Source organism: Magnolia sinica, chromosome 7, assembly GCF_029962835.1.
Source record: "Magnolia sinica isolate HGM2019 chromosome 7, MsV1, whole genome shotgun sequence".
Lineage (NCBI taxonomy): Eukaryota > Viridiplantae > Streptophyta > Magnoliopsida > Magnoliales > Magnoliaceae > Magnolia > Magnolia sinica.
The window spans coordinates 3,725,951-3,741,851 of record NC_080579.1 but is presented as its reverse complement, the minus strand read 5'-3'; the positions used below and the strand labels follow the sequence as shown (position 1 = coordinate 3,741,851).

Here is a 15,901-nt window from a genome sequence, read left to right as displayed (position 1 = left end):
TCCATCATTGAAAGTTATTTTGTTTATTGGGCCCATATTAATATTTATTTGTCATCTAACCTGTTCACGAAGTCATAAAAACATTGATAAGGGGTAAACACAAATATCAGCTTCATCCAAAACTTCTAAAGGCCACATAAATTTTTATATGGTAAGCATCCAATTTCCATTGTTCTTTGGATCTCCCTCATTTTTGGGTTCATGCCCTAAATGAGGCTAACATATAGGATGAACAGTGTTGATACATTACGTACATCATAGTGGACCTTACATTCATTTGGCAGTCATCCTCGGTTCTAGCGCCGAAAAGTTAAGCAGTCAACGTCGGCATAAGAAACGATGCAGTAATTACCTGTTAAGTAATTATTACCCATTTACCGGGTAATTACCGCTTACTGAAAAATCAAACAGGCCCTAAAATAGTGGAAATGAAGAAAAGCATAATTATTTAACCATCAAATTAGTGGACATTCACCATTGTATGAGCCCCTTAGATAAATGGTTAAATGGTAATGAGTTATGTAACCAATCATATTCAAATAAGAATTAAAAGTCTCAAAAAAGGATCAATGGCCCTCATGAGTTTTGCTTTATATGAGGCCAGTTAAATTAACTCTGCAAATTATCTTGATTAAACAAATGATTTTGAAATCATTATATGTATTTTTTTTATAAAATCAATAATTCACTTTTTTATGATTAATCATAATTATCATATATGATGAGTTTATGACAATGGATATTGCTTTAGAAGGATATATATATATATGATAGCATAAGACAAAATAATTACATACATCCATACAATGGGGATCCCTACTCATAGCTCAACGGTAGACTCATTGGCATTTTAACACTAAGGTCATGGGTTCGAATACCCATTATGATGTGTGTCGATGTGAGTGTATGTAAAATAAATGTACATTCATGTGATGTACATGAGAAAATGTGGTTGGTGCACTAGGTTGAACAATACTCGGCTATTCGAGCGCAGTGCAGTGGAGGTTGGTTTCGATTCGACAAGGTTAGAGATGGGCAATCCTGACCTGATCCAGTGGATCCGAACCGATTTGATGACCTAGATCAGTGCGGATCAAGCAGGGCAATGCAGATCTGAAAGCTTTTCGGGTCAAGTTCGGATCCATACCAATCCGATCCGATTGGATCCAATCCGGACCGGGCCTAGGAATTTTATTAATATATATTTAGCATTGTTTTCCTACCTTATCCAATATGATTCTCGGGTATTTGGTGAAGCTTAGCGTGCTAGAAGAGGCCGAGTCATTGCTGAAAGAGTGGGAGATGACTGGAAATGGCTATGATTTCCGTGTCCCCAATGTGCTCCTTATCGGTTACTGTCAAAAGCTATGATCGAACGGTTGATAAAGGAGGGGTGGACCCCGATACAGAATAGTTTTGGGATCATCGCCTCAGCGTACGTAAAGAAGGGTGAGATGGGGAAGGCAGTGGAATATATGAAGAGGGCGATTTCGGTATTTCCAGGAAAGGAAGGATGGAGGACAAACAAGAGGGTGGTTTCCAGTGTGTTGGGTTGGTTGGGTGATAAAGGTGATGCTAAGGGGACAGAAGCTTTCGTACGTTTGTTGAGTGTTGTGATTCCAATGAATAGAGAGATATATCATGCATTGATCAAGGTGAATGTTAGAGCAGGGAAGGATTGCATGTACCAAGATATCCTAGTAATTTCAAAAAAAAAATTCAAAAAATAATAATTTTTAATCAGGACCAATCCAAACAGTGCCCAATCCGATCCGACTCGGTTTTATTGACCGAGTCGGACTTGGATCGGATCAAGCCATGTACATTTCGAATCGGTTTGAGTCAGGTGACCCGGACTCGGTCCCATATCGGATCGAGTTCGGGTCAGGCCATTGAGATTTTGGATCGGATCGAGTTAGACCCAATCCGATCAGACTCAGATCGATGCCCAGCTCTAGACAAGGGTAGAATGCCAAGTCAAAGGTCCAATATTCATTTTGCCTTCTGAGAGTAAGGACAAAAAATGGGCGATCCACCTATAGTATAAATAAAAGTGTTTATATATATATATATATATATATATATATATATATATATATATATATATATATATATATATATATGCATGCATGTGTACATTTTATTAGTGTCTGCCAGAGTATCCCAAAAAAAAAAAAAAAATCCCCAATTATTTATCCAAAATTACCTAAATACCTTATAACTGCTTAAAATTCTCTTAATGCCCTTCATCATTGTTTGGTGTAACCGTTTGACTAACCAATGGAATTTTCATGGAGTAGAATAAAATATCTTTGTAAGAGTTCTCCTAGAGATGATGTGCTTCTCATCTGTCACCATCCATATTGTGGGCGGAATGCTAACACACATTTCAAAATAAGAGTTTTTTAAAATCTTCCATTTTTGAAATGTTTGCTAAAAGACATGCCAAGCATTATTAAGTAGTGGTAGACCTGGTCATACCAACGTAACTCTCATAGTATGTCGTCCACATATTTGAATATATGGAGAATGAATATTAAAATAAATTAAAAGATCCTTGGTTTCTTTCTTACCTCTCAAAAAATAAAAAAGAGGATTTAATTTTTGTAATTCCTTGTGCTAAGTGCTCGTGGATTGCGTGGTAAGTAAACTCTGTGGGGCCCACCGTGATTTATGTATTTTATCCACTCTGTCCATCCATTTTACCAGATAATTTTAGTGCTTGAGACCAAAAATGAAGCATATCCAAAGATCAAGTGGACCACACCATAGGAGACGTTGTGAATTGAACATCTACCGTTGAAAATTTCTTGGGGACCACATAATTTTTGGGTCAAGCTGATATTTATATTTTCCCTTCATCCATGTCTATGTGATCTTATCAATAGGTTGGATGACAAATAAACATCCCAGTGGGCCCTAGGAAGGTTTCAACGGTGGAAATCATTATTCCCACAGTTTCCTGTGGTGTGTTCCACTTGATCTTTGGATATGCTTTTATTTTGGGTTCAACACCTAAAATGATCTGGAAAAACGGATGGACGGCATGGATAAACCACATACATTCCTGGTGGGCCCAACAGAGTTTATTCAGTACGCAATCCGATTTCAGTCTAAGTTGGTATGTGTACGGCCGATAGTTGGCTTATCCATGGTATGCAAATATATTCATGGTTAAGAAAAATGTACCAACTATCCACACTCAATGGAGAAAAGACAAAATATTCAATGGCTAGGATCTTCCAATTGAGATATTTGTGGAGAATCAGCCATCAGATCAATGGCTCGAATAAAGGACGTCCTCTGAAATTTTATGTGTGCGCGTTTTTGTGTGTGTACAACAAATGAAAAAGGAAATAAAGTGAGTTAATACACAGTCACTTTAAAATTTTACACGTGGCATACATGAGCCTGATACCAGTTTACACCCACCGTGTGGGGCCCACCTTGATGAATTTTTTGTATATCCATGCCGTCCATCCGTTTCTTCAACTTATTTTAGGATATTATGCAAAAACTTAAGCAGATCGAAATTTCATTTGGACTACAACATTGGAAAAAGTGGAAATTACCGTTAAAAAAATTTTGTATACCACAAAAGTTTTGAATCCAGCTGATTTTTTTAATTTTTCCCATCATCCAGGTCTTATTGATGTTATAAACTGGTTGGATGGAAAATAAACATTACAGATTTTCTTACAGTGGACCCCAGGTAGTTTTTAATGGTAGGCGTTCAAACACCACTGTTTCCTGTGGTGTGGTGCACCTGAGATTTGGATCTGCTTAATTTTTTGAACCACGTCTTAAAATGGAATTGAAAAACAGATGGACGGATGGCATAGATACAATACATCATCAAGGTGGGTCCCACAGTAACACCCACTGAGGTGTTACACCTATTCCTCTCCCGTTTTGTGGGCAAAATCAATACTCCTAGTTGCACGGTAAGTTATAGTGCTCCTAGTTGCATTGGTTGGATTCTATAGTCTGATCGGTCAATCCGAAACTTCTATTAAGCTCACAGCACATCTAATGGGCGACCATGAAAAAGGTTGCACTGATTTAATGGTTCAATCATCCTTGATTTTGATATGTTTTTTGTAACCATCCATTTTCAAAGCCATGGATTTGATGGTTAATATTGCCTAACAAAAGTGATATTTCGGATTCATAAGCAACCCATGATTGTTTTGATGTATCAATTTGTTGTTTGGGACCGATATTGTGTAAACAATCTTGACCGTACATAATGAAGGTCATAGATCAAATAGTTAATATTTATTAGAATGGAATGATGTTTGCATCGTAGGCCATTAAATGTGTGTTGAACTTAATGAACAGTCTTGATCAATCACTTGAATTATCCAAGTGTCCAAATGCAACTAGGAGCACTATAACTTACAGTGCTTCAAGAGCAATGGAGCATGGAGCATATCTCTCATCATGTCGAATATATGGTCCATCTAAATTGTGTCCCTTGACTTGGGTGGTTTAATTTGAGTTACTTACGTGCCACATGTACAATCCTTAGGGCATGTGCATCAACGGTCATTCTCTTTTAAAGTATTAAAGATATTTTGTAAGGGCATGTTTGAAAGGAAAGGAAACATTATTTCACGTAGGAAGTTGCAGGAGAATAATTATTACTTCTTATTTTGTTGAAAATTTAATTTTATATATATATATATATATATATATATATATATATATATATATATATATATATATATAAGTCCCTGAGATATATATGATCTCAAGGGTTTGTGAAATTCCACCAGCGTGAGTGTGTGGGGTGTGTGTGCATGTATAATATATATATATATATATATATATATATATATTCAAAATGCATTTTCATATATAACAGAAGAAAATTAAATTTATCAAAGGTTAAGTAGAATGTAACGCTATTCATGTTCAATCACCTCACATGTGTCATATATCTAATATATTAGATAAACTATTGTCCATCTTTGATCATGCCCCACAAACGCTACTATACCATATAAATGTAATAGACATGGCAACATTCATCCTCTCTTACACCTCACGTGTAAAGTGTCCCACATGTGCTATTAATGTGCCATACGTGCCATCCTCCATCTTCTTACGCCCCGCATGCAATAGTGGGCCACATATACCATCATTCATCTTATCTTGTGACCCATGTATGAAAAGCACTCCACATAATCCAATATGACACATGTTATTGTTCATCTCCAACTGCTCCAAATATCAACTACCCAAGTGTGAAATGTGCCAATCCTTGTTTTGTACCACACGTGCCACTAAGACCACACGTGTCACAACTCAACTTCAAGCACTTGCATATTACAAGTGTTAATTTGGCACATATCGTGAAACGTAGGATTTTTCTCAAAAATTCTTTTGTTTTTTAAATAATAAATTTGAAAAGACATCTTAAATTTTAAGAAAAAACCTTACGAAAAACAAACAAAGAAAACAATGTTTCATTTCTTAAGGCTCATTTGGGAGCTTTACAAGCACAAGTAAATGAAAAATGAAATTAGAGGTAAATGAATTGAGACTATATGGCTTCCTCAATTGTGTTTCGATGAAAGTAAACAAAACATATTTAAAATCTAAATATTCTATTTGAATGAAAGTGAATGGAAGGAATGGTAATGCATTAAAATTTTTCAATATATTCACAAGAACACATATAATCCCAGTCAACTTTAAAATCCTATATACATAATATTTATCTGAATGATTGTAATATCACAAACAAGTAACCTGCCAACATTTTTTTAACCACACGTTTAGATGGCCAACCTTTAAATACTTTGGATCATTATATTGGTGTGATTTTAGTGATGTAGTCGATAATTAGATTGCTTTAGAATATCATCAACCTGCCATGTGTATGACAAACAAATGGATAGCAACACTTTTATTTACTCATGCTCATTTCATCACATGTACTTTCAAATTCTATTCTGAGTGAGAGACTTTTATCTATATGCCTATTTGTTTCAATTTCATTTCATTTTCATGCATTTACTCTTATCCATGCACACCCTAAATGTCATTTACCTCCATTTACTCGCATCCAAAAAGCAGCCTAATAAATTTTCCAGATAACCATTATTCTCTTTTGTATACTTTCCAAGAATCCAAACATGCCCTGACAAAAAAACAAATGCTCATGAAATCTCACTCCCAACCAAATAAGCTCATCCATTCTACTTTTGGTCATACAAATTGTACTAATGTGTTACTGAAAATTAGAAAATGTGGGTGTGTGTTTGGCAATCCCACATCCCACAAGCGACACCACCAACCGCAGCATTAGTGGTTAGTAGATTTTGGCCATTCATACACCTCGATAAGCATTTTAACACGTGGCGCATGTGCCCCGCAATTCAAACTGCCCAAATAATGTGTCTTAAGAAAGATGGTACAGACAACAGATTCAGATACATTGAAGAATCCCAACATCCTATTTCTCCCCACTAACCATTGAATATTTTTTTGATTTTGATCGTTGATTTGATTACTATCAGGTCGATCCAAAGATCAGATCACTTGTTCTTTATGTTTTCTTCAATGTAAGTGAATCTATAATAAAGATATTAATTTGGACGGTTCAGATTGAGATTCGTACAGGACACGTGTAAAGTTAAAATGTGCACATGTACAGTAATTACAAATGTACCCTGAAACCCCTAATATTCCTTTTAAGTACAAGGCTCCTTATCCGTTCCATTATAAATAATCCAGTATTAAGTTAGTAACTCCAGAGAGAAATGATCCAGTGGTCTTGAGTGTATAGAAACCTATACATGCACCTACTTGCATTTGGACTCGCCCGCATCTACATCATCAATCTAGACCGTCCGTTACATCCAGCCCTCTCTTCTTAGGCATGGTACTGATCAGGTGATCTAAACAGTCCACTCGTGACATGAACGATGGATGGATACGATCATGCATAGAACAGAGTTCCAGTCAAGGGTGTGTTGAGGACCACCTGATTGCTGTGATTTTTCCAGAGTGGTGAAGAAAGAGTGGACCAGACCTGATGAACGGTCAGTTGCCAAAAAGACCAAATGCAACTTGATGCATTGGAAGGTTTCCCCACATAGAGAGATGATCCCGTGCTTTCAGAGCAATATAATTTACCGTGCTCCTACTTGCATCGGGACCATCGAACAGTCAAATTGATCAAATCCAGATTGTCCATTAAGTCCAGTACATCTATCATGTACCACAAAGCAAAATTCACACAGATTGGATGATCCAATTCACCTAGAAATCAGCCTTCCTTTTCCTGACCATCCATCTTCCAGGCCATGGATGGGATGGTCAGGATTGGCCAATAAAAGTGATCTTTTAGAAGGATAAGCAACCCATGAAAGGCCCAAACAAAAGATCCAAATTGTAAAGTGGACCCATGACAATATAAGCAGTCTCCAACACAATTACACAGGCAGATATTATTCCATTAAAGATTTAATCCTCACCATAAACAAACTAGTAAAAGCATTTCCAATGAGAATGGAATCACAAAAACAAGGTAGTAAGCTGATTGGAGTGGCTCCTTTGGTGTTGGGTAGGGACAAGGAGACATGATAGGAGTGGAATGTATCAAGATTAGGAGACAAGATAAGAGGGGGGTAATTTATAATTTCCCTCCTCACATTTTTTTTTTTTGTGGCCCACCCACTCTCGAACACATCATTTCTTTAGTCCACATGGCATGATGGTGGTGGTGGCGGCGTGGCTGATGACGCTGATCCTAACGTGGCAGCGGCGACGACCGACCAAAGACCTTTGTCAGCCACCAGTTGTTGCAATCCCATTGACGGCGCCGTGGCCCATCGAGCCAATGGCATGATACAATAAGAGTTTTTTATGAAAATGTTTTGAAGCATTAGTTCATCCAGGCCTAATTTCTCCTTTTAATTGTGGTCTCCTTCTAGAAGACATGAAGGCAGGATTTGGTTTCAACTGATGAGTGGGTTAGTATTTTAATCTTCTTTTATTAAAAAGATTAGCGGCGTGTCGATCAACACAGCCCATTCGATCTTCAAATCATTACTCAAATAAAACTCAAGAAAAAATTAATTAAAAACTGATGCAGGAAGCAGTGCGTCCCATGAGACGCCTTTCCGACAAAGAATACAAATTAATAATTTTATAAAAAAAAAATGTGTATACAGTTAAGGATCTAAGAGAAACTTTGATACTCTGGCGAGGCATGATGGATGATACACAAGCACTAAGAAAATTTCTTGGAAATTAATTAAGTGGAATACGATTAACTCAAAAAAAAAAAAAAAAAAAGATAATGCTACTTTGATAATCCGAAAACCAGACTGATAGATATTCCTGCAGGTTGGGACATGAAATTTGCACTTGATGAGATGAACAGTCTAGATCAGTGGAGTGGATTATCTAAATGTCCAAATGCAACTAGGAATAGTATAACTAACAGTGCTAGACCAGATGAACAGCCTAGATCAGTAGAGTGGATTATCTAAGTATCCCAATGCAACTAGGAGCATTCCTCATTTATTGGATGGTGAAAAATGAAAAATATCCAACGGTACTATTTCAACTGACAATATTCATGAATCAGTTTAATTTTAGTAAACATATTCAAAGTGCACAAGTTCTAAACCCCAGTGTATCAAGTGTTATACATTGCCAGAGTATCAAGTAACTCCCTACTGATAATTGCTACTTTTATTCACATAATTCACACACAGAACTAAGAAGTTATTCTGAGCACACATGCTAAACTCTGGCCACACATCAAACTGGACGACTGATCAGAGGCATGCTGTTTATGCTGAATATAGACCGTCGATCATCTTATGCAATCCATCCCTTTTTTTTTCATTTCTATACAGTGTAGCACGTCTAGAAAGTGTAGCCAGCCCCACCTAATGAATTTTCCAGATGTCATACGTGTTAGCGCCAGCATGGCACATGTGCCACAGCATCATGGCACTTCTCAAAATGAGTGGAGCAGCCCACCAGATGAACTAGCCGGTGTGCCACACCACAATGGCACTTTCTCTAATATAATATCAGCTCCCACACTCAGCATGATTAAAATCCAAGAAAGCTGTTCTTTTCCTCCTTTCACACAAGGCCGAATCACAAGCGATAGTTACCCAAGAAAGAACTCCAACATCAGCCACTCAATGTTGGAAGAGGGCAAAATGGTCATTTTCCAAAAGACCCCACAACTCGGACTGACTCATCCAATCCCAAACCGAGTCAGGACACGCCGGAGCCAGCGGTGAGTCAACTCCGACGACGCTTACAATCATGTGTGTGTTTTGGGGGAGGGGGGGGGGGGGGGCTGCTATGGTTTCAACACTCATTCAAAAGCTGTCATACTGCTGTCCACTTCTCTTCTTGGTTAAGCCCTTCAAAGAATACCGAACCCGGCCCCTACAGCGAAAAGGATGGGTCACAAACGCTTCACACTGACGATCATGTGCTTGCACTGAAGATCACGTGCGACTAGGGCCCACCAAATCCAGCTCTCCCCCACCCAAAATGTGTGTGGGGCCCCAACCTGTCAAACTGATACTCACCCACCTTCTCTCACAAGCTAAAAACGGCTTCCGAACAGGGATGCACCCGTCTTTCATTGGAAAAGCCATGGGCCTATTTGTCATTGTCCACACACAAACGTCACCTTCTTCCCAAAATTACTAACATGTCCTTATGGTCCTGAAAGCCGTTGATGCCTATGTGCACTTGCAAGTGTGGCCATAAAGGGTGGCGGATATGGATGTCATTCTCCCATGAACTTTTTAATCCCAAGCTGACACATACCCCCATCAACAAAACCCACAAATAAATAATATTTTAAAAAATCCACAGGAGACTCCACCACCATCCAACCAGTAGTCAGTCTTAATACGGACTCCCAGAACACAGATGGGTTGACTGCCCCACCCCAAATCTCCCCTTTAAATTCTCTTCATTCCCTCTCCCCTCCTCTGCCCTTCTACACGCCTCTCCTTTTGCTTTTGCTTCACACAAGAAACAAAAAGCAAAACTCTCTCTCTCTCTCTCTCTCTCTCTCTCTCTCTCTCTAAAGCAAGAAAAAGAAAATGAGAACACCAACCATTTGTTTTCTTAGGCAAAACAACACTATATTCCTCAGAATATTCATGGTCTTGTTCTTGAGTGGTATCACTGCCAATATCAACCTTGGGTCCAACCTCCCCTCCACCGCCACCTCTGCCACAGACCTCGACGTGCAATCGTGGCTGAATTCGCTGAGTCTTGATGGGCATTTCAGCTTCCACGATCTTCATCGTGTCTCCAAAGACTTCGGCAACCAGCACCAGTCAGTCCCGTCTGCAATCCTACAACCCAAGTCAGTTTCCGACATAGCAGCCACGTTAAAGCATGTTTTCCAAATGGGTCCAAGTTCGAAGCTTAAAGTTGCTGCCAGGGGCCACGGTCACTCGCTCCGAGGCCAGTCACATGCCCCCGGTGGAGTGGTTGTCGATATGAAGTCGCTGCAGGGGCCAGAGATGAGGATTCACATCGGGAAAGTCCCTTACGTGGATGTCTCTGGAGGGGAGCTGTGGATAAACATACTGCATGAAAGTCTAAAATATGGGCTTGCACCCAAGTCATGGACTGACTATCTCCATCTCACCGTTGGCGGCACATTGTCCAATGCAGGAATCAGCGGGCAGGCCTTCCGGCATGGACCCCAGATCAGTAATGTCCACCAGCTGGAGATTGTCACTGGTCCGTTCATGCGAGAACTTAAATAGTTGGCTTTTGCAAGCATTTGCTCGCCCACGTGTGTTGCCAATGAGGTCAGACAGACCACTTTGGCCCAACATGCACGCATGATGTGGCAAAATCCCACTGATCAGATATCATCATGGACAATTGTTCATACTCATACTTTGTATGGTTGGTGAAGATCTCTGATCAGTGATATTTTTGCTATGTAACCCGTCCATGACGGGCCCAACAAGATAAACGGTTGCAGTAACAACATGGCAACACAGGAGGCAAGCTACAATGGGAGAGCAATGCCAGCAAAACTATTTATTGTTTATCTACTGAAACATGTGAAACAGAAAATGAATGACTGACATTGTGATTTGTGAATGCAGGTAAAGGAGATGTAGTTACCTGTTCAGAGAAGCAGAATGCCGATCTCTTTCACGCTGTTCTCGGAGGATTGGGCCAGTTTGGGATCATCACCCGAGCTAGAATTGCCCTCGAGCCAGCACCCAAGATGGTAAAACTGAATTCCTTCTCCCGAAATGAATATGAAAAAGATTGAAGAGACTCATTCCATTTTAACGACATAACCGTTGTTTTCAACAGGTGAAATGGATAAGAGCCTTATACTCTGACTTTTCCATCTTCACCAAGGACCAGGAGCTGTTGGTATCTGCCGAGAAGACTTTCGACTACATTGAAGGCTTCGTGATAATAAACAGGACAGGCCTTTTGAATAACTGGAGATCCTCGTTCAACCCACAAGACCCACTTCAAGCCAGCCAGTTTAGATCAGATGGTCGTACTCTCTTTTGTCTAGAACTGACCAAGAACTTCAACCCGGATGAGACAAACACCGTGAACCAGGTGAACCATCTGAATGGCCCCACAATAATGCCTTTGGAAGCACATGTGATATGGGCTTGAAAACCGAGGGACCAAATTCTAATTTCTTCTCTTCCTTGTGCTATTCCTGGTTGCAGGAAGTCAAGAGCCTCTTGTCTCGGTTGAGCTACATACCATCAACACTGTTCATGTCAGAGGTACCGTACCTTGAATTCCTCGACAGAGTACATGTTTCCGAAATGAAGCTCAGATCAAAAGGGCTGTGGGAAGTTCCCCACCCATGGCTCAATCTTCTCATCCCAAGAACTGGAATCCATGATTTTGCTAAAGAAGTCTTCGGCAACATTCTGACAGACAGCAGCAATGGCCCCATCCTCATCTACCCACTTAACAAATCCAAGTATAAATCCAACTGCTCATTCTGTCACACCATTTAGGCAAATATACTGAGGCAGCGAGATCATTCATCAGGCGGGGCCACCAAGAAGATGCCCAGACCTATAAATCAGAGTGGCCCACTCATTGGGTGGACCACACATGTAGATTGAATATGAATCATTGGACTTCTTTTACATAGGTAACCCACCTGATGGGTGGACCATCCTGATTTTTGAGGCAAGGAAATTTTCATAATGGGCCCACCTGACAGCCGCAAGGCCCCATCTCAAGCTCACTCATTCAGGTCTTCATTAGCAGGTCTCCAAGATATTTTCATCCCTGAAAGTACTGAATTTTGTATGTTTCAACTGTTGATTTTACTCCAGGTGGGACAACAGAACATCAGTGGTTACTCCAGGTGAAGATGTTTTCTACCTGGTGGCATTTCTTTCCTCAGCATTGCCATCTTCTTCTCGCCCCGACAGTTTAGAACATCTTTTAGACCAGAACAAAAGAATTCTAGACTTCTGCACGACAGCCGGCATTGGTATGAAGCAATATCTCCCGCATTACACCACACAGGAAGAGTGGCGGGCCCACTTCGGCCCCCAGTGGGAAGCATTTGCCCAGAGAAAATCCATGTATGACCCTTTCGCGATACTCGCTCCTGGCCAGAGAATCTTCCAAAGAGAATACCCTTACGCGATGCTGACGTGATATCAATCTCGTAGCGGTAGTAGAAAAAATCATAGCAGATCATTGTTCAATATACAGAAGGCCTTCGTGACATACAAATAAAGCCAAAAAAGGCTTACATAGAGTAAATCAATAATAATAATAATAATCAAATTCATATTTTCTCAAGACCGCAGGACGATACGAGCCCATAACACGAAGGTTGCTCGTCCTTTCATCAGATGGTTATTATTAGATCACCGAAATATGAATGAAGAAAACAACTTGTAAATAAGATGAAATGACATCTACCCACGAAAAGGATGCTTGTTGCAAGTTTGTATATAAAAAACTAGAATTTGATTTCCTCAAATGTCTGATAGAGTAGATACAACAGCATTGCATGCATGCAGATTTCATTCCTAAAGAATGAGATGAACCAGGAATTGAAGATGTAGTAATCTCATCATAACAAGATAGGAAAGCACAAACTGTTGAGGGCTAACATCTAATTTAGTTATAAGCATTCTATCTCCTTAATAATTGGCAAACATGCAAGAGATCCGGACCGTTCATCTGCTGGGCCCTACCATAGATTGGCCATATGCCAAAGAATCAAAACCCCACGTTGGTTGGATGATCATATCTTCCAATATTACACTTTTGCCCATTAAACGTTGAATTCTGCTTGGATTCTTATTCATTTGTAATTTGTTAGAGGTCCTCCAAACAGTGACTAGGATCACCCAACAGGTGCAATTTTGGTGTCCACAGCAGGGCCAAATAGATGAATGGTTCGGTGCCCACATCCATCATGTGTATTGAGATGGGGTGCAAGACGACCAACATGGATAAAAGTTATCACAGCTGATCCTTTCTCTAAACAAATATACTTGGCAAAATCCAAACAAGTTGAGAAATGCTCAAGGGCTCTCAGAGCACTGTAACTTATAGCGCTCCTAGTTGTATCAGTTCACTTGGACCTTCCAATCGGTCGATCTGAATTGTCCATTAAGTCAAGAACACAGGTTATGGGCTACCATGCAACAATCACACTGATCAGCTGATTTAATCCATCCCTAATGTGTCCTAATTTCTTAGTCATCCTATCTCCAAGCCATGGATGGAATGGCTATGATTGCCTAACAAAAGTCATTCTTTAGAGTCATAAGCAATCCATGATGATCATTAATGAATAGATGGATTAAATTTTTTATTGGGCCTATTTTTGTGTAAATGATCTTGACTGTCTGTGTTTAAGACCATCGATCAAATGGTTAGCATTTGTCAGATTAGTGTGATGTTTCACGATATCCCATGAAATACGCGTTAGACCTAATGAACAGTCTAGATCAATGGATTGAACTGTGTAAGTGTCCCAATGGAACTAGTAGTAGTGCTCTGAGAGCACTGGAGCATTTCTCAAACAAGTAATATTAAATATATGGGTGTTGGGACTATGCAGCATTAAACTAATGAACATTCTCGTCTGTAGTATTTCAAAAGCATACCTTGTACCAAGGTTGTAACACAATTACGAGAAGCCACTTGTCACAAACTATAGGATCTGCCTATGGTTCTCCTGTCAGTCTATAACAGTCAGTAACAACTACCATGGCCCACTAACAACAACTATGCAAATTAACAGTCTTCTGATTCCGTAACTTCTGACCAGCCAAGACCCGGTCGGGATATTTCCCCCTGAGGTTCTTCGAAATCACGGGCATCACGGAGAGAAGCCTCAAAATCAGTAGAATCAACTGCAACGGGAAGGAGGCTGCTTATATCATCCATAGCTCCAAAGCCACCAGCCCGTATAACATCATCAGCTGTTATGGTCGCTTCCATGTTCACATCACCTTTAGTGTTCTCGTTACCAGTAGCACCATATTGGTTGACATTGTCTTTTCCAATGGTGGGCCACATGTTAACTTCTGCTGGATTTTTCAAGGCATTTGCATCTTTCATGTTCACATTGGGAGTATCAGCTTCAGCCACTTTGTTGCTCATGCTATTTATGTTCCTGTCCGAAATAAATAAAACCCAACAGTCATAAGCTAATGCAGGAATTTCAAACAAGCATCTAAAAGAATAAGGACTAAAATCAAGCTCAAATGAGAAAAGAAAATTTTGAGGAAAGGTTAAGAGTTCATTCCAATTATTCAAACTGTCAAATCAATGGCATTAGAGAAGAAAAGGAATGACAGAGGAGAGGGAGAAAAAAAAAGGACAAGCTCAATCTCCCCCCTCTTAACATCTTATTTATAACATAAATCTGGACCATAAAAGATATGGCATACCACATAAGTACATCCAACAAGTGCCCAGCTTGCCTAAGATATCTTTGATACCAGGACAACCGGTAGAGCTGGACACCGAGCCAAGTTGTGCCAAGCTCAAATTGGTTCAGCCAGCAGCTTACCTCAGCTCAAATTCGGCTCGGCTCAGTCCTCGAGCTGTACTGGCCAGCTTGGCTCAGTTCGGTCAACAATTTGGGTCAAGCTCAAGTTCAAGCTTATCTGAGCGGGGTCGAGCAAGTTAACCGATATGTATGTATGTGTGTGCGTGCGTGCGTGCATGCAAGGAATATAAATTGGGCTGAGCCGAGCTGAGTTGGGGCCGAGCTTCAAGCTGAGTCGAGTCGAGCTCAGTTTTCTAGCTCAATTAAACAGCTTGGCTCGGCCTGAACCCGGCTTTCAAGCCGAGCTGAGTCAAGCAAGTTAACCGAGCTAGCTCGGTTTGTGTCCAACTCTAACAACCGGTAGTCTTTGTGAAGATGTCAACCAATTGATTGTTAGAATGCACAAACAGCATATTCAAAGTGAAGGCCTGATTATGCTTAGTCCTTTCATGGAAGACAGATTATTTGCAATATGGATGGCAGCATCACCGTCAACATCAAGAAGAAGTAGATTACCAATATCAAAGCCCATTTCAAGAAGAAGAGAATCCAACCATGTAACCTCACAAGGTGTATTAGCCATTACTCAGTAATCTGCTTCAGCCGACAACCGAGCAACCATTCTTAACTTTTTGCTTTTCCATTTTCCTCCTACAAATGCGCATTACAAACTAGTAGATCATCTATTATCTGATGACCCTACCCAATCAGCATCACAACATCCGCTCGCATTCAAATGACCATGGATTGGAGTACAACAATCATTCCCTTGGAGAAGACTATAGATACAGAAGAATATGATACACAACCTCCAGGTGGTGAGCATGAGGAGCATGTATAAACTAGCTCAGCGCATAAGCA

General features: G+C 40.0%; 2 protein-coding genes across 2 annotated transcripts; one reads left to right on the top strand and one right to left on the bottom strand.

The window, feature by feature from the left end:
* Positions 1 to 9,970: 9,970 nt before the first annotated feature.
* Positions 9,971 to 13,006, top strand: LOC131250874 (cytokinin dehydrogenase 9-like). The gene is made up of 5 exons (XM_058251253.1): positions 9,971 to 10,752; positions 11,130 to 11,257; positions 11,347 to 11,607; positions 11,724 to 11,986; positions 12,351 to 13,006. The coding sequence occupies exons 1-5, from the start codon at positions 10,101 to 10,103 to the stop codon at positions 12,679 to 12,681; spliced, it is 1,635 nt and encodes a 544-aa protein (XP_058107236.1). The 5' UTR covers positions 9,971 to 10,100; the 3' UTR covers positions 12,682 to 13,006.
* A 1,082-nt stretch (positions 13,007 to 14,088) lies between these two features.
* On the bottom strand, positions 14,089 to 14,602 carry LOC131250875 (uncharacterized). The gene has a single exon (XM_058251254.1). It carries the CDS (start codon positions 14,563 to 14,565, stop codon positions 14,281 to 14,283), a length of 285 nt encoding a protein of 94 aa, XP_058107237.1. The 5' UTR covers positions 14,566 to 14,602; the 3' UTR covers positions 14,089 to 14,280.
* Positions 14,603 to 15,901: the final 1,299 nt, after the last annotated feature.